This window comes from Aplidium turbinatum, chromosome 7 (genome assembly GCF_918807975.1).
Source record: "Aplidium turbinatum chromosome 7, kaAplTurb1.1, whole genome shotgun sequence".
In the NCBI taxonomy this organism is placed as follows: domain Eukaryota; kingdom Metazoa; phylum Chordata; class Ascidiacea; order Aplousobranchia; family Polyclinidae; genus Aplidium; species Aplidium turbinatum.
Window position 1 is genome coordinate 9,039,285 of NC_137478.1, and position 27,521 is coordinate 9,066,805.

Consider the following 27,521-nt stretch of genomic DNA (forward strand, 5'->3'; position numbering starts at 1 on the left):
ATAGGCCGTACCTTTGTTATTCCTGCTTCACGTTATTTCCTAGAGAATATTGTAAAATATGTGTTAAGCTGGTCTCAAGTCGATTGTTTTTATGTAAACCAGGAAACATCATATTTGTTGTTAGTAGTTTATTTGACGCAGTCTATGTCACACCCTGTTTTATTTTCTTTCAGGGAAGCACTGATCAGTGACCTCCGCGAACAAGTCTCCCTGCTTTCTACTTTTTTAGAAGAAGAGAGACTGAGACATGGTGGGACTAGGAAACGGGCCGCTCTTGATCTAAGTCAAAAGGAAAAAGATTTAACCGCTTCCTTTGGTGAAGAAATCAACAAAATTAATCAGGTGGATAAACAAATGCGTCTAACTGTCTATTTACTTTTCAGAAAGTGTTGCTTGGCCTTGTCATCATGAAATAATTGTTTACCATCTTTATTTGGCGAACTACTTACTTATATAGTGAAGTGTGACTTTAAAATGTTAGGCAACGAAGAGAAGCCAATTGTGTCAACGATAAATTAATGCCCCTTATTATATTTATCTTGAAAATATAGTAATGTTTGTTTCATACGCGCCGACTCCCTGGGGGCGGCGCCCCCCGTAAATTTATGGTTGAGGGGCAATAAAAATGGCTATTACAAGTGGTGTTTCAAAGATAAAATACTTCGCCAGAGATTTAGATCATTTAAACGGACTTAGAGAATGCCGAAAGCGAAAAACAGCCTGCGTTGCTCTTGCCCGCAAAACAGCAGCTGATCACATGGCTTTCTCTGGAACGTGAATTCCTACTGAGATGCGCACCGCACGCACGCTCACAGTCACACTCTTCTAGTGCTTATCTTCCCGCGCGTGAGGAGCAACTTCAAAGTCAAAACGCGTGGTAGCGAAAAAGCGAATGCGAAGTTGAATGTTTATTCTCATTTCACGAGTTATCCAAACGTCCGTTAGATTTTTTGTGACTTTAAACATGAAATCGATTTTAGCAAACTTTATCGAGTTGAAACTACCACACACCGATCAATTACGTGAATACAGAGCTCTCGGAAATCATACCGTATGGAAATTTCAAAGTAAAGCGTAGAGGAACTTACGCTGCTGGAATAGTCACGTAACTATTCACTGCAATATTACGTAAACCAGCAAAATTAGACGAGCTATTTTCAACGAGGTCTTCCCACTGTGAGATCAATTATGATTCAACAGAACGCATTGTTTTGTTCGCAATGTGTGAGAATTTAATCGAAAACCGATAAAAGAAAAGGTGTTTAATGGTCTTGGTCGCAGATATTGCCTGCATTAACGACGTCTCTTACCTCTATTATCACCTAGCTAATCTGACACCATTGTTTTATGCGGCCTCTAAGGTTTGACATCGACTTCAGTGATCATGGAATGTTACGCATTAAGAACAATTATATCGTGCACGCAAAAATAAAAAAATTGATCTCTTAAAACAGCTCTTTTTGCTGTTTTGTCTAGTGACCTTTGCATATTGCTCAACAAGTGCACAATAGACTGGCCCAAAAAAAAGAAAAGTCGGAAATGTCATGCTCCACAAGCATTTTCTTGTTGCATTTAACCTAAAACTTACTCCTGCCAATTTTTTTTCGATTTGAAGAATGTTTGGAGGTAACTCATAACTTTACATTTTAGGGGAAAGTAGGCGAATTTACGAAATTTGATGCATTTCCAAAATTTTAACAAAATTCTCCTTCATTTTCAGTTGTTTAGTATAGTACATTGCATATTGGAAATTTATAAGGATAATATTTTATTCTGTGTTTGATCATGCCATCCAAAACTAGAAGTTCTCCAGAAATTTGGATGCTGGGGCATTTCCAAGAAGATATTACCTCTTCCGGATTACCAACAAATTAAGAGGTCCTTCGAAAATCTATGTTTCAGCATCAAGAGAAAGGTCTGTGCATAGGTGAAAGTGCTAAAGTTGCAGTAAATGCAACAGTTAGTTTCTGGAACAAGACACATATACCTACCCAAAGAATTGGTTCTGCTATCAGAAAATTTAACAAACTGCTCAAAATTATCATGCTTTAAAAGCCAACCGGCTCAAACAGCACGACTGCTATAGAGCAAAGGAGGGATTATTCAAAGCTGATTTAGATAATCTATTTGATATCTCAGCAAAAAATTGGGAAACAACAATGTCAAATGAAGAAGACAAGAAATTCCTGCATATGCAGCAGATTGATACCACTAGCTGCAGCATGGCTGGAATTGATGGCACAAACAGAGTCACATAAACGAATGCGAAGTGAAGCATTTGAATGCCAGATGCAGCGCTCAGCAACCAACAAACTGTACCACTTTCTGAAATCTTATCAGAGTCTGGTAATTCAATTGAATCATCAGAAGATGATTTCAACCAAGCAGCAAGCACTGCCATCAACTTCAACTTCGAAGATTAGAGTTGTCACCAGTGAAGTTGCAGCTTCTCTGGATCGCACCAATGTTACAGACCGTAATGCTATGTTCATTATGGGAGCATACACCCAGGCCATGGGCTATAATCTAAATGATGTCGTTCTCAGGGAACACTATTAAAAGATCTGTATTGTAACACGTAAAGAAACAGCTGCATCAATCAAGGCACAGTTCACACCGAAAATCCCACTTGTTCTGCACTGGGATGGAAAATTATTACTCGATGCTAGTGGCCAGGGAATGGTAGATCGCATTGCTATCCCAGTCACTGGAGGAACAGAAGTAGAGCAGCTTCTTGGTGTACCAAAAATTGGTAGAGGCACTGGGAAAACACAAGCTGATTCATGCTTAAATGCACTTGAAGAGTGGAAGCTAAAAGATAAAATTTAAGGGCTCGTTTTTGACACTACTGAGTAGGCTACTGTAATAATTTTCCATCCCAGTGCAGAACAAGTGGGATTTTCGGTGTGAACTGTGCCTTGATTGATGCAGCTGTTTCTTTACGTGTTACAATACAGATCTTTTAATAGTGTTCCCTGAGAACGACATCATTTAGATTATAGCCCATGGCCTGGGTGTATGCTCCCATAATGAACATTGCATTACGGTCTGAAACATTGGTGCGATCCAGAGAAGCTGCAACTTCACTGGTGACAACTCTAATCTTCGAAGTTGAAGTTGATGGCAGTGCTTGCTGCTTGGTTGAAATCATCTTCTGATGATTCAGTTGAATTACCAGACTCTGATAAGATTTCAGAAAGTGGTACAGTTTGTTGGCTGTCGGTTGCTGAGCGCTGCATCTGGCATGCAAATGCTTCACTTTGCATTCGTTTATGTGACTCTGTTTGTGCCATCAATTCCAGCCATGCTGCAGCTAGTGGTATCAATCTGCTGCATATGCAGGGATTTCTTGTCTTCTTCATTTGACATTGTTGTTTCCCAATTTTTTGCTGAGATATCAAATAGATTATCTAAATCAGCTTGGAATAATCCCTCCTTTGCTCTATAGCAGTTGTGCTGTTTGAGCCGGTTGGCTTTTAATAGCATGATAATATTTGAGAAGTTTGTTAAATTTTCTGATAGCAGAACCAATTCTTTGGGTAGGTATATGTGCCTTGTTCCAGAAACTAACTGTTGCATTTACTGCAACTTTAGCACTTTCACTTATACACAAGCCTTTCTCTTGATGCTGAAACATAGATTTTCGAAGGACCTCTTAATTTGTTGGTAATCCGGAAGAGGTAATATCTTCTTGGAAATGCCCCAGCATCCAAATTTCTGGAGAACTTCTAGTTTTGGATGGCATGATCAAACACAGAATAAAATATTATCCTTATAAATTTCCAATATGCAATGTACTATACTAAACAACTGAAAATGAAGGAGAATTTTGTTAAAATTTTGGAAATGCATCAAATTTCGTAAATTCGCCTACTTTCCCCTAAAATGTAAAGTTATGAGTTACCTCCAAACATTCTTCAAATCGAAAAAAAATTGGCAGGAGTAAGTTTTAGGTTAAATGCAACAAGAAAATGCTTGTGGAGCATGACATTTCCGACTTTTCTTTTTTTCGGGCCAGTCTAGTGCACAAAGTTTAGAATTGACAAGAAATCATTAAATTTGAAAGTTAAGTTTGAATCTTTGCAAATAAACGTACTATTCAAAACTTTTACTTCGGCCGACGCCATTTCACCTTCCGTAATCTACGTCGGCAATGATTTTGCCTCAGCAAAATGCGTTAATTTTGAAAACTGCCGAGCTGGGGACAACAGCTTGTCCCGTGTATAAGTTGAACCTGTCTTTTTAAGGTGAAAATCACTTGCGAAAATCTCGATCCATACTCGAGTATATACAGTATTCGATAAAATTTCGATAAAAAACATAAGAGAAAACACTTCGCCGTTGTTAACGCTTTGAAGGTAAGTAATTAGCAAAACGTGCGATACGAGGTTAATAAAACTGATAGCGGGTTTCCACTACTCTGCTTGAGATCATGATTTTTTGCGTTTTATTTCGATAAGTTCAGTTCAGTTTATTTTTTTGTTGGCGAAAAAGAAAGACACAAAAAGTAAAAACACAATAAACACAAATAATTCGCACAACAAGGATGGCAGCGAAAGACCAAAAGGTCACCAAAGTCAGCTGCCACCCAAACATTTAAACAAAAGACCCAAAATTAAAAACATTAACACATATAGCACAATACCAGCACTTTACATAATACATTAACAATGGAATAACACAGGGCAACATAAAAAAAACTGTTTAGAGAAATAAGCGGATGATACGTTTCAGGAGTGATCATTGTACAAATTCTTTAATAAACATTTATATTTAAATTTAAAAACATTATACGACTTTTCTTTTATTTCTTTTGGTACTTGATTCCATAGTTTCACTCCATTAAAACATAGCATCTTCTTACCAGAGTTTGACGTTGTAGAAGGCAAATATAAATCATTCTTTTGATTCTGACCGGTTTTATGATGGTGAATTTCGTTTACAAAAATAAAGCAGCTAGCAAAGGTCCGGGACAGCATTTTGTGCACATATTTGTACATAAATTTTGCAGTCTCTAATTTAATAATATGATCTTGGATTGAAACAAAGCATAATATAAAGTTTGTAATATTGTTAAAGGGGCAATGTATCTCAGCTTAAATGCTATGCCGCAGACCTTGGCAAGCTGCTTTCTAAGATTAATAATATGACTATCCCATGTCAATCGCTCATCCAAAGTTACACTTAGATAGTTTATACATTTCTTCCTTTCGATGGATCGGCCACTGATGGACAGACTAAAATTTTCTGCTGCACTTTTTTTGTTGCAGAGGATCATATAAGTAGTTTTACTATAATTTAATGAAAGTTTATTGGATTTCATCCACACATCATCATCATCATAATCCATCGTCGGTTTGTTCCCCACTAGTGGGGGTGGCCGATTGTTTCCGCGCAGCAATTGTTTTAATCCCTTTTCTCCATTTCACCCTGTCCCTTGCATCTTCCTCCTTCAGTCCGACTTTTTTTAAACTCATCCTTCACTTGTTGTTTCCACGTTCTTCTTGGACGACCGCGTTTCCTCTTCCCATCCACCTTTAGATCTAATGCCTTTCTAAGAAAACTTCCTTCCTCCCTCCTTATCACATGTCCATACCATCTTACTCCATTTGCCCTTGCCAGTTGGTCTATGGTCTCTCTCATCTCTAGCATATCCAACAATTCTTCAGTCCTTTTTTCCCTTCTCGTTTTCACCCCACACATTGCTCTCACCATTGACCTTTCCGTTCTTCTCAGGATTGCCAGTTTACTCTCTCTCAATACCTATGTCTCGCTACCATATAGCATTGCAGGCCGCACACAGCTCCGATATACTTTTCCTTTCATCCTTAGTGAAAATTTTCTGCCATACACCATTTCCCCACATTCCCTGAACTTTGCCCAGCCCAATCTTGCCCTTGTTGTTACCGCTGCTTCACATCCACCACTTCCATTTATCCGATCACCCAGATAACAGAAGTCTGTCACTGTTTCGATGCCATGGCAGAACTCATCATCATGGCCTTCCACTTCATTCCTTCCTTTACTGCATTTCCCACAAACAAAACACTTCGCCAATCTTGTTGCGGCTCTCTTGACATTAGCACATCTTGCATGTACCCACTTTCCACATTCCTTGCATTGCATTAAATTTCTCATCACTCTCTTGCCACATATTCCACAGGGATCTGCTTTGCTCTCAACAACTGTTCCTTCTGCTCCACTCACTATCAATTTTTCCTATTTCACAAAAAACCCGAAAGGTTTACCTATATATAAGTTAATACCACTTCATTTTCTACATAGTATGCAGTTTGACGCAAACATAATGGAAGGTGTCTTTTTTTTAATTCTGTTTTGAATTTTTCATACGTTTTTATTTACTAAGGCTCAAGAAGAAGAGAAACTGGAACTTAAATCGACTCATGACTTTCACGTTAAAGTTATCAACACCGAACACGATGAGTTAGTAGAGAAGATGCGGACGGAATACAGGATGTTGCAAGCCTCCTTCAAGATTTACCGCTCGACTTTGCAAGAAGAGATGCAAGACGAGCTCAAACTGAAAGTAAATGCTTTTTCAACGTAGTTGTACCGATAGTAGTAAGCCAGTTTTAATCCTGTGACGTCCCCGTTAGCGGGTGGCCGGATCCACCTCAACATGCTGCAATCGCCTTCACACCCTGCCTCCACATCTATCTTTCTAAAGCATTTTCACTTGTCAAATCCGACCTTGTTGGTTTTCTTTTCAGCTTGGAGCAAAGCAGCCTTATACTACAACACAGTAGCGTAGCCAGGAATTTTGAAAGGGGGGAGGGTTGACGACCCAGCGTCGGGGGGTCTGGGGGGCCCCCCCAGAACATTTTGAAAAATTACTTTGAATTTGGTGCATTCTGAAAGCATTTTCAACAAAAATGTGGTTGCAAATATTCCAGTAAAATGGTGGTGTCTGGTGACATAGCAAAAGCATAAGATCATGCTTTCTTTGGCATTTTTCGGAAATAAAGCAAAGTCTCTATGTTTTCTTGTTGCTAATTCCTGGCTGAGATGTTTGGTATCGGCAAAACTTGCTCTTTTAATGCAATTTTGTTTAAAATTAGGCAATTTTTTAGACTGAAAGCATCATTCTCAATATCGTGACGTCACATGCGTGCCAAAGGGGGGGTTGTAACCCCCCCCCCCTTGGCTACGCCACTGCTACAACATAATCTCTTTGTTGCACTTTTAGTGGTTCAATGTCGGTATGTTGTTTGGATTAAAGATTGCCTTTCAGATTGAAGTACATTTTAAAACGCAATATGTAATAATTCATAAATGCACTGTGCAGAGTAACTGTGCTACAAAAACTATGCTATGGCATTTCACGTTCAAATAAACTTTGCTCATCAAAAAGTGTATTATATAAGCAATTGCTATTCCCGACTTAAGATTCGAAAAATATTTGACTCATTGCAGCAACGAATATAATTTAACTAAATAGCGCGAACCAAAGGTCCATAAGCAAGCTGCCCTGATTTGATTTTGCATCTCACAAAAGTCTTAACATCACATTTTTTTTCATTTTTATCACGTTTTTGTGGCATATTTCGTAGCGCACAGAGTTCGAGTGGGAGATGAAACGAGCTATCGAGAATGCCATTGAGGACAACAAGAGAGAAATGGAGGAGACATTCTCCTTGGAACGAGACGATTTGCGAAAAGAATTTCGTGTTAACATAACTAATATGATGAAGTAAGGGTTGTATTAGAAACATAGACTTATCGTCTGCAGATGTTAAATCAATGTAAAAATGACAGCTGAGCAGTGGACTTAAGGACAGCTACCCCATTAAGAAGTGTTGCCAAATGGAATTTTTTTCCCATTAAAATGAAGTTGCGACGGATGAATTTCCAAAACAGCTGTGGGAAAATTTATTGGTGGCATCTGGAAACTGTGCAGTTGAAACTGCATTAGTTAAAGCTCGATAGGATTTCAACCGCTGGATGGACATTGGACACTTCAAACTGGTAGAAACAGGAATTGTCAAATTTTGTATCATTGAGTAAGACTTCAGCTGCCAAGGTAGCGCTTCAGAAACAGCTTGTAACGTTGTGCGTTTGTATTCTATCAAATCAAATTTTTATTTCAACATTTAGCCGCTCCAGAGCAAGTAGACGTCAAACATTTGATTTTGTGATCTTTTCTAGACAACACGCGACAGAGATAGAAGAGGTCAAAGTGAAATATGTGAAAAAGGCGGATAACATTGAAGAGATGAGGCAACGCTCCATAAAGCTAGACACTGTAGAAGAGCAATTGAAAGAAGCCAATAAACATCTGAAAGAGGAAAAAGCTTCATCCAGACGGGCGAAGAACCAACTCACTGATGTGGTAAGCCGCAATCTTGAAGCATATGTTCGAAACATTTTTTTAAAATGCCAGACCTGGAGTTGGCCGTTGCGCGGTGCACTGGATTTGAAACCGAGCTGCGCCCGTGAGATTTCTATTGTACTTTTTATAAATGTCATTTCATGTGTCTTTTACTCTTGTTTACACCAGACTACCGTAATTCCTTTGCACAGGATAAAAAAATAGTCAGATAGTATTTATTCCATCACAAATTCACCACAAAACCATTACTTATCAGTTATCATAATGTAATTTGCAGATTTTTTTTCATTTTTAACCCTACAGTGCAGTGGGATTGTTTTCATCTTTCCCTCGTCCGAAGTGCTTTCAAACCTTTGTATTACTATCCAGTTTCCTCACTAAGCTGGCTACGTTGCTAGCGATGAGGAGCAAATCTAAGTCGGATGTTGATCGAGCAATTGGCTTCCTGTAGATCCTCCACCAAAACTAATACTTGGAACAAGATATGTCGTAAAAAGTAGAACAGTTTCATGAATTAATATAATTGTTTAGTGCAGTGTTATTACTTTAAACCACACCCGTGAGGGAAACCTTTGAAGTCTGTGTACAACTATTTTTTTATTTGTCATTTTTTTCTTTTTTGAAGAACATGAAATTGAACATTCTACAAGCGCAGTTTGGCGAGAAAGTCTCATTTGTTGAAGACCAGCACAGGGCTGTAATCGACGCCTTGAAATTGGACGGAGCCGATGTGAAGAGGCGTTTGGTTCGTAGTTGCGAGGAATTACAATTAGAAAGAATGGCTAGGGAATCATCGGAGAAACTGAGAAAAGAAGCTGCCATTCGGGCTTTGAAGGTGAGATGCTTCGTAGTGGTAGGCTGAAGTGCATGGATGGTAAATGAGTTGCTATCGTTCACTCCAATTCAACCGTTTGCATATTTGTAAGCTGTAGGTCGCTGCAGCAGTTGGAGCCTTTTGATTAGTAGACACTTTAAACATAGGACAATTTTTTCTATGAACTAGCTGACTGACAGTCATTGCAAACTTTCTAGCATTCAGCCAGAGAGTTGATTCTTGCTTTGATATTTGTTTGGTAATTAAAAAAGAAAAAAGAGATGACAGGGGTGGGAATCGAACCCACATCATCGAAACGACTACTTCCTTAACCCTAACTTTCAAACTGTTAGGCCACGCTGCCAATGGCGAAACGTTCACTTAATTTAGTTCCATCAGAAATTTTTCACAATATCACGTGCATGTGACACTCAATCTGATGCAGCAACCTTCTGGTTACAAACATGCTAACGGTTCAACGTGCAGAATTATATAAAATGAATGTCCCTTCGTACTCAAACAAAAATTTTAGAAAAATAAATTGTGTATGTAGTTACTACAGTCAAGCTTCTTCATTAATTAAACTTCTTTTATGTTTGGGTGCGTAAATATTCATCAGATTTAAGACTAAAAGTGTTTTTGTCAGCAACTTATCTCATCGTTGGAATGTACTTGTTTGCCATAGAGGTAACTTTTTTGTTTGTCAGTGCACTACCCATGCTCAATTGCAACGCTGAATGTAGTACTTGAGTCTTGAGCCCAGTTATTTTTTTATATTGGTGGCAACTTGAAGGAACTTTTAAATCGTGCAGTAAGATGCTTTTATAGTTATAATTACAAATTACAAAGATTCTGACGAGTGCGAACTATATAAAAGTCCCCTACATCGTAGTGACTAAAGCACAAAGCAAAATTCGATTTACATTTGCTCCATGCACTTTTGCAGGCACGATATTGTGACTGCGAGCGAAGATTCGACAACTCTGCTACGTCACCTGGTGACGACTCAGAAACACAAAACAACTTGTCTTCCCGTGATCATAAACATGGTACATCGCACAGACACAACTCGCCGATGAAAAACTATTCTCATTCCCACTCCGAATCCGACGAGATGGTACTGTTTGATGGAGTGCTCATCAGCAAAAATGCACTGGTCACAAAAGGAATGCATTTGGAAAACATGATAACCCCCCACCATGCATCCCCCCATTATACAGCCCCCAATGAAACATCCTCCCACCATCCATCTCACTACCATGATAACTGCACCCATGTATCTCCCTACCATACATTTCACCAGCAAGAATCCTCTCATCATATCTCTCCCATCCAAGAATCCTCCCACCATATATCTCCCCTTCAAGAATCCTCTCACCATATATCTCCCCACCATGCATCTTCCCACCATTTGTCTCCTCACCATACATCTCCCCACCATACATCTCCCCACCACACATCCCCCCATGATACATCCCCCCATCATGCAACTCCTCTCCATCATGCGACTCCCCACCATGCAACTCATTTAACCACCGCAATTCTTGATGGAGATCACAACGGGGATACCATTGAAGAAACAGACGGGGAACATTTCCAAGATGGAATGCACCAATCAATGGGAGAATCTTCAGCAAAGTTGCCACTCAATCTTCAGAGGACCAATGAGTCGCCAGTCAATGTTCAGAGGACCAATGAGTCGCCGGTCAATGTTCAGAGGACCAATGAGTCGCCAGTCAATGTTCAGAGGACCAATGAGTCGCCAGTCAATGTTCAGAGGACCAATGAGTCGCCAGTCAATGTTCAGAGGACTAACAACATATTTTCCCAGGACACAGCGCGGTCATTGGAGGACGCGGATCACCAGAATAAAGAATCGAAGATGCAACCTTCTAAGGATGGTCGCTCATCCTTCTCACAGCCTCAGTCTGGTCAGCGAGATGGACCGCGGGATCAGACCAGCTACCAGCGTGAGACTCTATCTCAAGGCGGAATTGCTGAGTTAGCGCGAGACAGCACGGTGCAGCCTGCTGAAGGAGTTTTGTTCAGTGAGTCACCAGTAGGAATAACTGTCCAGATCGACACCCCCGATTCTGGCTTTTCACAAACTGGCACCGAATCCACGCCTGGAAGTCAGGCTGGATTATCACACGGGGAGTTCTTACGGAAGAAATCAGCTTTTGGGAGTGAAGATCCTTCGAAAAGAAGGTCTCACAAAAAGTCGAGGTTCGTGCAGCCCAAGCTCCTAACAGAAGACGACGAAAACGATGGTTCGCCCTTCACTATCAGTTCTTATGGGACAAAACGGCGTAGCACGCGTCAGCCAAGTGCAAGGTGGGTGCAAGATTTCAGAAGTAATGATCTACTTTTCCACGACATTCTGCTTAGTACGGTGCCTCTACTTCGTAGCTTAGGTTTTACACTCCACCTACGACGCATCGCAGAGATTTTGCTTCCATGACATTGGGTTGTACCCAGCGTCATATTTATCAGAGTGGCATGTTCATTGTTCATTCGTGCGCTTTTACAAGAAGTCCTAATTCAGGCACAAAAATCCATAATTTTGTCGCTGATTCGACGTCTGCATACGTTGAAGCTGCAAGCCAGAAAAGTTGATACTTTTATTATTGCAACTTTTCAAGTGTTTTGCAGAAAAAAATTTTAATACCTGATTGTGTTTCGGTAGGTGTGTTTGATCAATTTTGCTTTTCAGGGACCTGACGCCTCCCTCTCAAAAACGCTCCCCGTCTTTGTACGGAGGCCATCTCTTTCCTGGAAACAATCAAAGCAAAAGAGTCACTGTCATGGTGCCAGAAGGACACTTTTCCATCGCTTCTTCAGTGCAACTCCATTCGCCAAGAACTTCCTTCAAAAACGCGGAGAAAAAAGAAACCCCTGCATCCGCCAAGCAAGACGAAGATAGCGATTCTGAACGAACAGATTCGCCTGATGTGATTTACTGATTTTTTTGTTTCGTTTTTTTTTGTTCCGATTTTTTTGTTTTTGTTTCGGTTTTATATTATGTTTTCATTTAAGTGTCAGAGATTCTATTTACATCGTGCATTAGCTTACACGTAATAAGTGAAATGTTATTTCCTTGTTTTCTACAAACGATTTTTAAACAGCTCAAAATATTATCAAGTATTGAGATTAATACAGTACTGTGGATTTATTCGAAGTTTCATATTGAATCACTAATGCCAACATTTACATCGAGCGAATTTCTATCCTAAAACTGTGCAATTTTTTTTTAAGAAATAGCTTGAATGACTGTGATATTGTGAAGATGCTTGATCTTGAAACATCAGCGTCGACCAGAAATGTCTACAATAGCGTTATAAAATTTAACAAGAAAATAGTTTCGGTTGTATGCATTTCTGTAATACAGAAGATATGTCTGATTCCAAAGATTAGCTGAAGTAATTGCGCTGGCCCAATTGGAAGTACACCCAGGAAGTGACGTTTCATTGTGATTTTGACGTTTTTAGACCAATCGTTGCGCAAATAACTTTGGCCAACTTACGTTCGTTTAAGCCTAGCCCTCTTTTAATTCCCATGGCGGTTTGGTCTTTTGCCAATCAATTACCAAAGTTAATGTGGTTTGAACTTCCAGGCTAAGATTTTGAAGTGATTTTTTCTCGTTACTGGTCACTAGGCAGAATCAATTACTGTTTCAACAAAATCAAGAGCTGCACTTCGACTGATGATGTTTGATGTTTTTTGCGTGATGCTGATCGTTCTCGCACAAGTTTTCGTAGTCTAACTGCGATTGTGAAATAATAGCTAGACACCACACTATACTGGTACTTTACAAATTTAGTGTTGCAAACGAAATTTTTTTTGAATGTGATCAAAAAGTGACAACACTACTTGTGGACGTTATTTTAGCGATATTTTTGCTGTGATAGAAAACAACAATAGACTTTTTTTTACGAAATTTTGTGTTGCTTTTAAATTGTGAATCACTGTTATAAAGTTTTTAGCGAGCACTGTTATACAAATATTTAATAAACGTTTGATCACTGCAACAGTGTAGCGAGGTTCTAGCAGTTGACCAAAACTTGCACAAGTAAGCCGTTCCGTTATCAGATAATTTGACTAATTTCTACTTCAATTTTAACCAGCACAACGAAAAACCGACTTCATTAGAAATTAAATATATTTATACAGCATTAAGCAAAAGCATTACCATATAATGTAATGTGTGGTTCACACTTTTTTTTATTCAGACAAAAAGTAATATGTATAAAGGTTTCATGCTCAGTTATTGAGCTTCTGGGAATGAGAAGATAAAGGTTCTCGTTACACTCAGTCTTAGGCACTAACGAAAGCGAACGGGTATCGAGTCAGGTACTCCCATTATTCTGGCACGCCTTTATAAGTGTCTTGCAGACACAACCGCGTGCTTTGGAATGGTGTCGGACCCAGGGGCGCCGGAACGATTTTTGACTAGGGGAGGGGGCAGGATTGTAAAAAAAGGGCACTTTTGTTTACTGAAAGGCCAATTTTTTAATGCTTATCTATCAGCTCACTATTGAGTAATAATAGCTTACAAGTGTCCGGTATACAAAGAAGCATGCTATGTTATAATGATGTAACCTACTGTGTTGCAGAATTTTGTGCCGTGAATATTATTTTGAGGCAAAAATAAAAGATCATAATTAGGCTAAAAGCAAATAGCAGAAATTGTTATATTGCAAAATGTGCAGTAGCTTACATGACCTTAAAAGGGCACCATTGCCCTTCCATCTACAGAAAAATTGAGGACAAGGGGCATCCGCCGCCCCTGGTCGGACCGCGGCCCATTCGAGCGTCGCGAAGAAGTTACTTTTATGAAGTGAAGAATTTCAAGCATGACGTTCAGCTTTTTGACCTTTGCCACTGGGCGATTGCTTAAATGTTTTCTATTGAAACATATTAGGCTATGACGTCGAAACAACTGGGTATTGCTGGTTGTCATACAACGTGCATTCAATTTGAAAAACAAAGTCATTAAAATGCTCAGACTGAGAGGTTGTCAATTTGAAAAACATATGCAAGAAGCAATGGATTGAGTGTCGCTTTCAGAAGCATGATCATTGCTTCACAAATGTATTTAACTGTTCTACACCTGTGAAATATGCAGGAAGGTAAGTTTTCTTCAGTGATGCTGCCAGCTGAAGGTCACGTCACGTGCCTTTTTCGTGGAACTTCAACCAAGCTGCTCAATCCACGAAGTTATGTTAAAACTTTATGTTAACCAACATGAAATCGACGTGGAAATAACTCTCCGTCCCAGATTAATATTAATCTCTGGCGGCTTGTTTAAACGCAAGGTCACCGAGCGCAAGATCGATTATTGACCAAGAGTTTTGTTTTTTGCGTACTTTTAACGTTTGCTAACAATAAACTAACGCTACGGCGTCGGTTGGCGCGCAGAGCACGTTTTCCAAGAACATGCTACTAACTAAACAGAGATTTTCTCAAGCGGGTATTTCATAGGACACTTAGCAGTATTAAGCTGATGAAAAATAACGTATTTATAATGCAAAGATGTGTGTGAGTCGGCAATATTGTAACACAAGATCTCCTATTTCAATGGCTGAAAAATATGCGCTTTATCAGGGTGGACCAACTAAGCAACAACCTGTAGGCTATATCGATTTAAGTTTAATTAATTGAAAAACAATTGATATTGACGCGCTTTCAATCAATTGGTTTATTGGAAAGGTGTTCGAGCGTGTTGAAATCCAATACCTCTTTTGCGATATTTAAAACCTACGCTTTGAACACTAACAACAAACTCTGTTTCGCCCCTGTCTGACATGCTTTATTGATTGTTTACATAAAGTTTTTGTCACAAAAGAAAACTTAAAACTGGGAACCTGCAAGTAGACACATTCAGATTACAGGCTCAAACAAATCAACGTTGAATGAGACCAGTGAAAAAACAAGGTATAACAATTCGAATGTAATTACTGCAACAGACTTGCATCTTCACTACGGTGGCTTACCGTGGCTTCATAGGCCAAAAACTTCATGTGAACGAAGTCTTATTTTTATTTAATACGAGGTGGAAACCCTTCTAATTTCGAGCTGAAGATTTCGAAGTGTTGTTTTTTCAAGGTAAACAAGTGTCATCTGCGAAGTCCTAACATGCCAGATGTAGAAGATAAAGTTAGGGTTCGAGTGAGATAGAAAAAGGAAACTACTTTAAAATCCGATAATTTTTGCAAAAATCTTCCTTGACAATCTGGTTCCAGTCAGTTTACAGCAAATGCAGCAAAACATAGTTTCATGCGTATGTGGCTGAGGGAACTTGTCCTTGAAGAAATACTTCAATGTAGTTGTGTCTTTCATCATGTAACCTTGGTAAAGCTTTGAGACACAAACTGTTGTTCACACGTATCAATTAAACTAACGCAGCGTGAACTTAGCAAAGAAACATGAACCGATGTGTGTTTGAAGGTCATACTTAATTATTCATTGGTTGAATGAGTCGTGTAAGTCTTGATGTGCTGAGTGTAGAAATCAACTGTTTTATGAAGGTACGTTCTTTGACGTTTATTAAATGCAAAAAAAGAACGTTTTGCCCTAACAGACGCGATATTATTCTTGCCGCCGTTTCTAGCAAATATTTGACCAATAGCAAGCATTTCACTTATGTACACATTTAGCAGCAAGACAAGTTGTCCTCTTTTGTGATAGCGCACATGGCGTATTCCATTTACGAAGCGGATTTTTTTCTGTTCTTACACACAGCCTGTAAATCAGCTTCTTTTTGCAAAGAACTGAGTTGCTGACGAAGGCATCTCAACTGATATTACTGATGTAAAGGCAGCAAACGATCCAAGAAAACAGTCACAAAATTGTCCGGTGTACATTCCATTAAAATTTATTGAAAACTTGATAAAATGACTTGGTACGAATACAACCAGTACTTAGATAACCAAACGAGTCTTGAAGTATATCACGAGAGTCTCGAAATAAAATAAAGCCTTTGTCCATACCAATTCACTCACACACGAGGCAAACAAATTTTACACCACCAATCTTCAAATGATACTGTGCAATTGTAAATAGAACTATAAATGAGTGTCTCAGTATCATTATTAATGTAGAGTATTTAATAATAATGCTATGGCTCTATTTATTGTCGCTCTGCAACAGGCAAGGCCTTTTAAAGTGGCTACCATTCTCGAGCCACAAGTGAGACTGGGAATGTTAAAATTTCCCTTGGAGCGAGTTTGTTTGAGCTACAGTATATGTCCGATAAGAGCAAAACATATCATATCAAAATTGTCAGTGTAGGTGAATCAATGGAGGTTTTTATTTGTTTCGAGACACGAGCACCACTACCAGAAACAAGCAACCAGTTTTAAAACTTGATGCGAAAATGGCACCAACCTATTACATACATAATACGAAATATGATCCTATATTTTAAACATGTTGTAAGAATTCCAATCAACGTGAGCACCTGAATCGTTGAAAGGAAACTAAACTAGCAATAAAAAAGTTGAAGTTCTTTTTACAAGCATATCATGAATTAACAATTCTCATAACTGCAACAACTCTTGAACTACAAGTCCTTTGATTTGAAAAGTAAAGTTTTATAACTGAGTGATAAATTTGGCAAATTAGACCAGCAGTAAATCTACATTTTTTAGTTAAAAATACCAAGAATGCGAACAAGTTCACAGAAAATTTCCACAAAACATTTCATGTTCAAGATCAATGCAATACTGAACGTCTGCCTGAAATAATTTGTAGCAAAAATAAGCCCAACTTATTTATGTTTTGAAAATTTAGCAGCGCTATAAAAACAACATATACTAAGACAAGTGGCGTACCAAGGTATGTGAGATAAAAAGATGCGTAAATCATCATTCGCAGTCAGCGTTGAGCTACCGCGACAGATCACACAACAACTAGTGGATAAATGACGACGCCAAGTCAGTGGTGACGAAAAATAATTAATACGAGTTCTAATGATGTTAATTGATTGGTTCAGAAAGTAAATATGAAAGTATGATACTTAGTTTGTTTTTGTTTTGTTATCGATTCAACGGGCTCGAATTTGTGAGCATTGTGGCAAGACTTTACCACTGTGAGGCAAAAAAAAAACTCATAAGCAAATCTATAAAAATCCTTCAAAAACGCAAGTAAGGAGATTAGAATTATTGGTTAGATGGATGTAAAACATTATTCCAATTACAGACTGTATTACATTGACATGCAAACACACAGAGACTTTCCGTTCACCTACAACGCCGCCGATGTGTTCTTGCGGCGTTTGTACCAAACGGATCCAAATCCACAGAAACAGATGGCAGAGATGATGACAATGAATGATATCAATGAGCCCAACAGGCCACGCAGTCGAATGTCTAAATAATAATATTAAACATGATTTTTTTGCGCCTATTGCGACAACATATAGCCTAGTACACCGCAAAATACACGTTATGAAAGATATTACTGGTGTTGCTGTGCTACGTGATGAATATTCAACATTGTTAGTTTTTGCCATTTACTCCATTTTCATTGCCATAAAAAGCAAGCAGGCTAATAACAATTTTTTTTAACAACACGTAAAAGGGCTAAAGCGTAACATCAAGTTCAGTTCACTCACCGACAAAATACTAACTAAAGCTGCACGTGCTTCTCACACAACGCAAGTTTAGGTTGTCCAAACCTAAAGCAGTTTTAGCTTAGGGGAGTGATCCTCCGACCCAGCATACAAGGTGACCCATGGCCACCTGGAGATGCGGCCTGATTTGTCACATTTTGCAGATTGTGATTACAGCTACCGCTAGTGCTTGACTGACATTTTTTGAGATGTTTTTAATTTTTGCGGTTTCCTAATGACATAAAACTTTTTTGTTGCCTTGGGGAAGCAGTAGCAAATGAGAAAAAGTAAGTTGAAAAACGCAAATTCAGACTGTTGAAAATTAACAGTCTGACTAAAATCTTCGAAATCACGTTTTCTTTGTTTTTCAACATGTGAGAATGTTAAAACCTATTGTGTCATCTGGGGAAGAATAAAGAAAGCGTAAAAATATAATTTTTGTAAAATTTATTTAAACGTTCGCCCAAAGTTAGAAAAACCTGGAAATTTCTGCAAAATGTGACAAATCAGGCCGTATCTTTAGGTGGCGATGGGTGACCTTTGTCAATTTTAAATTTATGTTAAACCAAGTGCTTTGGCTGTACCTTCGCAGTTGGGGCCGACCTTGCTGATGTCTCCGCAATTTCCACAGATATCTGGATAGATGCATTGGCCGGAACCACAGTCTTGTTTGCACTCGGCTAGAGGAATGTAAAATAAACCATTTTGGTTTAGTCATATCCACGCTGACCCTTGAAAATTTAGATTAAGTGGACAGGAAGGCAAGGAAACCAATCTTCGTTTCCACTTTCAGGCACGTCTATTAGTGTCTTGCCAAAGACATAGCTACAATGCTACATGCTCTTGAGCGGTGTCGAACTCGAACCATCACCCTTTCGAGCGCCGAATCAGAGTTCTCACCGCACGGCTTTGCAGCCGAGTTCAGTTAGTCTACTCTATCGGTTGTAACAACAAAGCTAGAAGGAATAGCTTGCTTTCAGACGCATGTGAATGTGAACAAAAAACGTAATAAAGTGTAAAACTGCTAAAGCGATATTTTCGCGAAAAGGCTAAAAACTTAAAGAATTTGCTTGTTTATTCACACCGATTCACTAACTCGAAAAAAATATGGAACATTATTCAATATATAAACTTCCTGAAAATGCGCTTTTATTGCTTTTACAAGAAGTTTTGCACGGTCAAATTAGATTTGCACGAATAACACTCATCATTTTTCAGTTAAAGATGAGAAACTAAATACATACTCATAAATATGCGTTAAAATATGGTATTTTTTATCAGTAAAATATGGTTCAGAGATTTATTCTTGTAAAGAGTTTTGCGACAACACAGATTGTACAATCATATTTAGTCTCAAGCATCCTAGATCAAGTAAATAAAAATCCTTTTATAGAAACTGACAAGGTATATACCTATTTCACATAATTCTCCATAGTAGCTTCCGAAACATCCATCTGGACATTCACCGGTCACTGGGTCACACAGCGGTTCACCTGCGAAAAAAGAGGAGCTTGGAGGAAGTTGAATAAAGCAGGGTTTGGTAAGTTTGAGAATAATAATTAAACAACGTATGTTGCTCGCATATAAATTTAATGAACCTTTGTCCGAAATATGTTTAAAAAGGAAAAAGAAGTTTTGTGTGGGAAACGACAACCAACCCTTGATAAATGTAGCAGTTCCCAAGCCATGGAATCCAGCAATTTTAGACCACGAAATCTGTAGTGCTAACAAGCTATAAGTTACATCATTCAGGTTTGGAGAATTGTTTCAAACTCAACACTCAGTGGTTACACGCCCGACTCAAAGTCACGCGGCGCTGGTTCGACTCTCGGGGTATGCGCTTGAGCAATGCATTTCAGGACTGCTCTCCATTCAGCGGCACCTAGTGAATGGAATAATTCCCCAGCAACAACACTTCAACAATCGGAAAACTTCACTCTGCCAATCTCGGTAACCGGCCCTGCGTCAAGAGCATGCGAAACTACCAGGAATAACCAATCAAGGCTTTGTCAGTCCGTGGATAAAAATTCGAAACCAACCAAAGGCGTAGATACAAAAAGCATAAAAAGGTTGTGATTTTTTAATTCAATACAGAAAAATGTCTTACCTTCAGGTACACGTTCAGTTGAACACGAACCACAAACGTTCACACAATCCTCTCCCCAGTAGCCATATTCACATGTAATTGTTTCGTTCCCTTTGCTTAATACCACTCCTAAAACAGAGCTATCATTAGTAAATGCTATATTTACAATCGCTTATGAAGCAAACCATAGCACAATGTTGTTACAAAGTCATAGATTAACATAATTTACCCTAAATAGCACAGCCAAACTGAAGTGTAAAAGATGTTGCTTGTCTTTGGTAATACACGTAGTTGTATATATCATTTTGTATTTTCAAAAGAGAAATGATATAAGTACATAACTTAAAAAAGGGATAAAAGTTCAACATTGTGAAACGATTTACTGAACTGAAACTATTGTTGACCATATTAAGAACTGTAACTTGATCGCATTCTGATTGTGTAATTGTGTATGCTGCAACTGCAATTCAACGCTTTGCACATTGCACAACAACTTAACATAAACAGACGTAACTCAGCAACAACACTACATTTAACAGTATATATATATATAAAAAAAAAACAATAAACGAATGTTTTTGGCTAGTCATAAAGCCCTAACAAGCCTATAAGATTGTTTTTTAAAAGAAATGCTCAAGAATCATACAGTATCACCAAAAAATGTCTGTTCATGGTTTAAAAAAGTTACCTCTCTACCTAAATTGTATTATAACTTAACATAAGCTCCAACAATTCCTCAAAACTTACACAAAACAGTTTGTTTCAAGCATATCTTTAAAACTGTCCAATCTCTCTTAGTTAGTTTATATATAAATGCAGTCTCTAACTGTTGAAACTTGTTCTTTATACCGTATACAACTTAACTTTCTTATGGTTACTTCTGATGAGTAGAGTGTGTTGAAAACGTTCAATGCATATCGCCGCTTGAATTCAAAACTGACTTAAGTCCATTTTTAGCGTTTTGAGATAATTGCAAATAACTGCATTTGCCTGTACAACTGAACAAATTTCTTTGACATGGATGTGCACACAGAGACTTACTATTTACCAGTGATAGGCAATATGTTGGTCCACAAAAATCACCGAAGAATTTGCCACTAGGTGGTGCCATCATTTTTTTTTTGTATGTTGTTGGACTTAAGTCTTTCTTGCTCCGAAATATTTTTGATTCATTTTTATGTAAATGGACATAAGTCTTATTTATCCTTAAGGTTAAGATACCTACATGCTGAAAAACACGAATGAATTGTTTAATACCAGTGCAGCATCATTCATTTTCATTTGATGAATCACTTTTAGAGGTAAAGTATCATAGCATACAGCAAAATAACATAATTTTTACTCAAACTTTCATGTTCAAAATTTCTGTATCACAAATTTAATTATTCAATCACACTGACACAAACTCTTCCAAAAAACTCTTCTTCTTCTTAGCAAACTCTCACACTAACTGTGAATTTGCAACATTTTCCCAAAAGAGAGTAAAACTGCTGTGTAGTTGACTAGTTGTGCTGAATTATCTTTCTCTGTTCAATTAACATGTTGCCATTTCATACAGACTACAGTTAGTGCAATTCAACCTGTAGTCACTGTAATTGAATTTAATGTACCGTACTTAAACAACTACCACTGTTAACTCAGCTATTGCACATAGTAACTACTGCACTTAATTTGTTTATTAAATCCACTGCACTTCATTAATTACCACTATTGCCAACTCATTACAATTCACCAGCACAATCTCCTTATTAAATTTCCTCAATTTTTTTCATATTTGCTAAATTCAATGCGCTTTCATTCACTTCACTTATTAACTGGCACAACTTATATATACCACCATACTGCATAATGACATTGACAAGTTCACTGGACATAACAGAATGATGCGTTATCAATATGCATAACTTTATGCATAACTTCTTTAATCATCAATATGCATAAAGTCTTTAAATCAAAAGTGTCTGCAAAGAAGCGCTATCACTTATTTCTGAGCCTAGTTTATGAAATTATACTTCAATACTGGCTTTGTTGGGAGTGACCGGAAGATTTCGAAAGAAGTCGTGATGTTGAATTGGAATTAAGCCTTTGAGGCAGAGTTTTTTCAAATCATTCTTCTTATCCATTGAAGTGCCAGGAAAAGATTTATATAACCTTGGCATAGTGGTACTGTGGTAGTGCTCAGCTTCGTCTTTCTGGATTTTCGAACAATTAAGTCTAGTTTTCTGAATGTGCTTTCACTGTAGCTGTATTTTATAAAAAATGTTGTTGGCTCTGCTTTGGTGATTTTTAGTTGCATAATTTTGGACCAGTAGATTCTTTCTCCATTGCCATCATTGACATTGGCTTTCATCATTTTCGAAAACTGAGTGAAATCCTTGCTTTTGAAATCAATCACATCACTATGTTGCAGACATTCAACAATTGGTTGATGCTTTTTGAAGGCAGTCATAATCAAAGTTTCCCATTGTGCAGTAGTGTAAATGGTCATTTTGCTTGCAGCACGTTCTATGATTGAATGGGCTGTATCATTTTCGTTTTGGCTATGCCCAGATACCAAAAAGTTCAAGGTGATTTCATCAAAGCCATAAATCTCGAGAGCAATAGCCAGCATGATATAAACCATACGGTTACTGTTCTGGCCACAGCATCGATCACAAAACAAGTGAATTTTCTTTGCACCATTGGTGTTTGGTTTTGATAAAAAACTTAGAAGACATGATGCTACTTCACAAGAACCTTTTCTTGCATGACATTCGTTCCACAAAAAGCAAGTAGTTTGCATAGAGTTCAAATTAGTCACAGTAAAGTTGTAATTTTTCAACCTTAAACTGTAATAAAATGAAGATGCTTTTCCATGAGGTGAAAGCAATGTTTTCTGGAAATCGAATCCTGCAGTAAGAACAGATGCATCGTTAGAAGCTTCCTTCTTCATTTTTTCTTTATGCTCTCTTGCAAGTTGCTTTTCAGCAAGGTGTTTTTGTTGATCAGCCTTCATTTGATCGGTAACAAGATGTTCTGGAGTATTATCAAAAGTAACACAGCTATCACATTGATCCTTCTTCGGTTTGTGAAATTTCAGATTGAATTGTTGGGTTAATACTTGGTAATACGTGGAATAGTTTTCTGGTTGAAACTTACGTTCACTGCACCATTCAACATACATTCTATGCATCTCTGCAATATTTAAGTGTTCTGGCAAGTATTCACAATTTGATTCTTTTCTGATGTAATGGGATTCAACAGTTTTGAACATCAGAATATGCTGCTTTATAGTGTTGATTCTGCTTTCTTCTATCTTGTTGTGATCTGATGTTTGACCACGCAAGTCTCCTTCAATAGCTCCACTCTTTGATGTTTTCTGGATAACTGTTCTCACCATCTTTTCTGAAATATCAAGTGTATTAAGAAAGAAACTTTGACATACTGGTACTGATGTACTTGTGCCTGAGCTGTTGGGTTTAATCAAGGAGTAGGTTATTGTGAACTGTCGGTTACGTCTCTTTCCTTTCGGGTTCTTACGCTTCCTTTCTCTCTTCTTTTTTGACACATTAATTAATTTACTTAAAAATGTGCGTTTTATGCCTATATTAGATAATTCCCAAAATTCGTCATGGATTAGCTTTCTTTCTTCTTCTGTAATGTTTTCTGCACATTTCTTTTTACAGATTCCAGAGCATGGTTGCTTTACTGCTCTAGCAGATTTCACGAAATCTTGACCACATTTTGATTTATAAGTGTATTGCTCTCCTGCTTGTCTCTTCTTTTTTAAAACGTTCTTCTCCCACTCTGCTTCATTCCGTTTGCGCTTTCTTTTCTCCAATGGAGTCGGAGGTCTTCCTTCAACTCCATACTTCAAATCACCCTTTGAAACAGCACTTTCATTCCAAAGTATTGCACTTCCCTTGCAGTGTACATCTTCATCAAAACATTCCCACAAATATGCATCACTTAGCACTTCTGTAATAAAATATCGCCTTTCAAAAGACTGAACTTGTACGCCGTGAACTGTACCACAATCTCTTTCATCTATCATAGCTTTAAATAAATGTTGTCCACTTTCACAAAGAAACACTTCCTCTTCTTCTGTGTTGACATTGGCAGTAACTTCCACATCAGTAACAGCATGATTATGGGGCTTTGAAGGTGGCACAAAAGCAGGATCCATATCTGAATCATCATCAATATCGCTTGTTTTTGGAAGAATAAATTTTTGTTGTTGATCACCAAGTCTTTGTTCTGTTATAGCATTTTCTTTGTTGATGGATGTAACATCATTATCTATCAGAAATTTTACCCTCAGTGTGTTACTATATACACTCAACACAATTCCTTTGAGGAGAGACTTTTCTTTGTACAATAAGCCATCTGTATACTTTGGTCCTACATCACTTTTGTTGAATAAATCAGCTTGAACAAATATGCAATCATTCGCTTTTATTTTATCTGTGCTTGATATCCAACTTCTCGTACCTGCACCTTTTGAGCTTTCTGCTATTTCCATTTTCACTGCCCTAAGTTATTATCTTACCATACTCTAAAATACTACAACCTATTTAAAAACAACACATTATTATATTTGCAATCATCAACATAATTCAGGTATAGGCTGCTGTAAATACCATGACCATAGGTAGGGGTAGGTTATAAGTAGAAATGATTGTCAAAAAATGTTAAAGATGTTACAAACAAATGACTGATTCATTCCTGTATCATACTGTCATGAAAGAACGTTTTCCCTGCTAGGAGGTATAGCCAACAACCTTTTCTGATGCTGTATTGGTATAAAATATCTATTACCTAAGAGATCATGGCAAGACTGTGTGGTTTCTGTTCGTATGTTACGTACAGGTGTACAATCTGAAAGTTACTTAAATCCCCGAACGCATAGATACAATGTGCATACGACTGTTCAATTAAACCGTACTTGCCATGCTGCCAGTTGAAGTGCAGGCCAACTGCTGTAGTTTTGTTGCAAGGAAAAGTGATTGTTATTATGATGTTGATACAATGCAAGCTTAACTAGTTGCCAGTAATTGGTAATGGACTTACAACCAAAATTACACTGATAGTTTTTGGACATAAGTCCACAAAAATATCTTAAGTCCAAATGTTTTATAAAAAAATTTATCTTATGTCCATGCATGGACATAAGTCTATAAATTATTAAAACTTGGAAAAATGTGTGGACATAAGCCTACAGTATCTCTGGTTTTAAGGCAGGTACAGCTTAGCAAATTGCTCATAACATGGGCTTATGTCCAATTAGCAAAAAAATGCAAAAAAGTCAAAATCATGAAAAGTGGACTTAAGTCAGTCTTGAATTAAAGCGGCGATATACTTGTCTTTGCTTTTTTTTTGTACTTAAGCTAATTTAAACTAAATACATTGACATGTTGGGTCCATGTCTTTTAGATGCAGACAGTTAGGCGCCTGCCAAATTGGTGCACACACTGTGGCATCAGGATGTTTAGGTGTGGCGGCCAGTCGTTTAGGTGTTTTTTAATTCGTTTTCATTTTGTTTCAAAAAACATTTCAAGAACTCCCCCTTACGAAAATCCTGCGTACACCACTGTCTGCAGTATTACTATCAAGCACCTAATGAATTGGGTCTGCTACTATTCGGTGAGTCCGATTCGGTAAGTTCCTAACCTCTAACCCTAAAACAGCAATGATAATTAGGCTACGGTACCCGATAATTAAAAAAAAAAAAATTGAAAAAATCACCGAATAGGGATTGGACTCACCGAATCGGACTCACCGAAACGGGCCATACTGTAATGAATTAGACTTTACTGGAAATAGTACATACCTAAATGACCAGGCACCACATTGTGTCACATCTAAATATCCAAATAATTCATCTAAACTAAACTGTCTGCACCTAAAACATGCTATTAGGTTTCATGGCTTTATAATATGTTTGTGACACAACAAGACGAACTTTCTACCAGAACTCCATTATGCTTACAGGATATTGCAAACTCTGAAGATTGGCATTCCCACATCAAACAATACTATCTGCACAAAAATCATTATCTTGTTGCTAGTTGGTCGCTAAATATCAGCAACTTTATTTAACCATTTCACAAATGTAGGTACAAGCAACCTGTTCTAGACTGATGCTGCGGGGTTCGCTGTGGTAGTATCGGTTTGCATAAGCTTTCAGAACACAGTGCTCTAGTCTATAAAGAATGGTGCTATGACAAATTATTTGTGTTACCTACAGAATCTATTCTGTAATCAATGTAAAATTTCTAGTTAAATAAAACTGGTAATTGTTCATTGAGATTATTGTTGAGATCTTATATTTTCCAATATGTTGATTGTCCATTTTTTTATTGGTTGCTGCAATATCAAAATGATGTAGGATTGGTAGAATTTACAACAACGCTTCCTTCCTGTAACGGTTTCAGATATTCTTTACAGCACTGGGCAAGAGAGACTTACATGATGAAAGATAAACAAACTAACTTTCCACTGAACTAGTTATAAATTTGTACTCACATAAAATACACTTTCATAAACTTTTAATAAGGACAGTGGCTCAATCATCATAAATTGTAGGTAAACAAACTTATATGACTCGATGACTGTTAACTTCAATCCTTCACTGCTTCCTGTCTTTGATGAGCCCATTGCACTGCCACAATAAATGTACATTACCGTACTAATTATATAATGACATAACAAAAATAAAATTATTTCATCTATTTTTTTGCTTACAAGTAACCTTTGTGTATTATATATTTTGTACATATTTTTAGTTTTAAGTGATGGGTATTATATATTTGACAGTGTACACTGTATGTATCATATTAACATAAATGTTGCAGTGTACTTTATTTGAAGACTTTTGAAAGGTCAAACATAGTATGGAAACCTAAAAAGGCATTAAAAGAAAAATATCATACATTATATATCATACCGTATATATAGCAAATATTGTGATCATAAAACAATGCAAAATTTTCATACTTGTGCAAAAGATATGATATTAGAAACTCACCAGCAAAACAGATGACTAAGATAACAGAACAAAGCTTCATGGTTTACAATTGGTCTGAAATTTATTACAAATTTACTGAAATATAAAAGTGTTAACCAAACAACTTGAAGTACTGGTACCTGCAATGAAATAAGAGATGAGACCCAAGAATCAATTTTAGTCTTACAATAATTTTTTAAACGTATCCAGACATTCTCCTGGTGGTTTAAGGTTTAGATTAAGTGGCAGGAAGTCAAGAAAGCTGACATTTGTGTCCACATTCTGGCATGCCTTCATCCTTCAAGTGTCCTACCAAAGACACAGCCACATGCTCTTAAGCAGTGTTAAACCAGGGTCTTTTTGAGTACCATACCAGTGCCGCCACCACTCAGCTATGCAGCCGATACAATAATTGATTGGTTCTTAATAAACAAACCTAATATTCTCAGCAAACAAACATCTTCTCATATTGTTCGGTGCAATTATTAATGTTTGACATAATTGTCGAGACAAAATTCAATTATATCATTGTTCTTCTTCATTATACATATCATTGTACTATGTAGCCTAAATATGAGTTGCATCTCAATTTTAGGTGGTAATAAAGCATGAAAAACAGGCGAGTGAGAGAGCTAACATTGATTAATCCAGTTTAAGTTAAACAATGTTTATATA

General features: G+C 37.6%; 2 protein-coding genes across 2 annotated transcripts in view; one reads left to right on the forward strand and one right to left on the reverse strand.

Moving 5' to 3' along the window:
* LOC145774632 (uncharacterized) overlaps positions 1 to 12,670 on the forward strand; it is a 32,041-nt gene extending 19,371 nt beyond the window's left edge. The window contains exons 5-11 of the mRNA XM_082585919.1: positions 174 to 342; positions 6,368 to 6,547; positions 7,572 to 7,711; positions 8,167 to 8,350; positions 8,976 to 9,185; positions 10,111 to 11,498; positions 11,878 to 12,670. Of these exons, the coding sequence (XP_082442045.1) occupies positions 174 to 342; positions 6,368 to 6,547; positions 7,572 to 7,711; positions 8,167 to 8,350; positions 8,976 to 9,185; positions 10,111 to 11,498; positions 11,878 to 12,127 (2,521 nt within the window). The 3' untranslated portion in view covers positions 12,128 to 12,670. The remainder of the gene's footprint in view (positions 1 to 173; positions 343 to 6,367; positions 6,548 to 7,571; positions 7,712 to 8,166; positions 8,351 to 8,975; positions 9,186 to 10,110; positions 11,499 to 11,877) is intronic.
* Positions 12,671 to 16,018: 3,348 nt separating this feature from the next.
* Positions 16,019 to 26,988, reverse strand: LOC145774183 (uncharacterized). The gene is made up of 5 exons (XM_082585354.1): positions 26,868 to 26,988; positions 19,883 to 19,990; positions 19,188 to 19,268; positions 18,360 to 18,455; positions 16,019 to 17,533 (listed from the first exon to the last, which is right to left on the reverse strand). The coding sequence occupies exons 1-5, from the start codon at positions 26,905 to 26,907 to the stop codon at positions 17,409 to 17,411; spliced, it is 450 nt and encodes a 149-aa protein (XP_082441480.1). The 5' UTR covers positions 26,908 to 26,988; the 3' UTR covers positions 16,019 to 17,408.
* Between the last annotated feature and the right edge of the window lie 533 nt (positions 26,989 to 27,521).

What these genes read in the sequence shown, in the direction of transcription:
- LOC145774183 (XM_082585354.1), bottom strand. Translation starts at nt 26,907, where the DNA reads ATGAAGCTTTGTTCTGTTATCTTAGTCATCTGTTTTGCTG. An exon ending in AACTGAACGTGTACCTGAAG is followed by an intron (nt 19,269 to 19,882) that starts GTAAGACATTTT and finishes CTTTTTTCGCAG; the next exon opens with GTGAACCGCTGTGTGACCCA. An exon ending in TGGAGAATTATGTGAAATAG is followed by an intron (nt 18,456 to 19,187) that starts GTATATACCTTG and finishes ACATTCCTCTAG; the next exon opens with CCGAGTGCAAACAAGACTGT.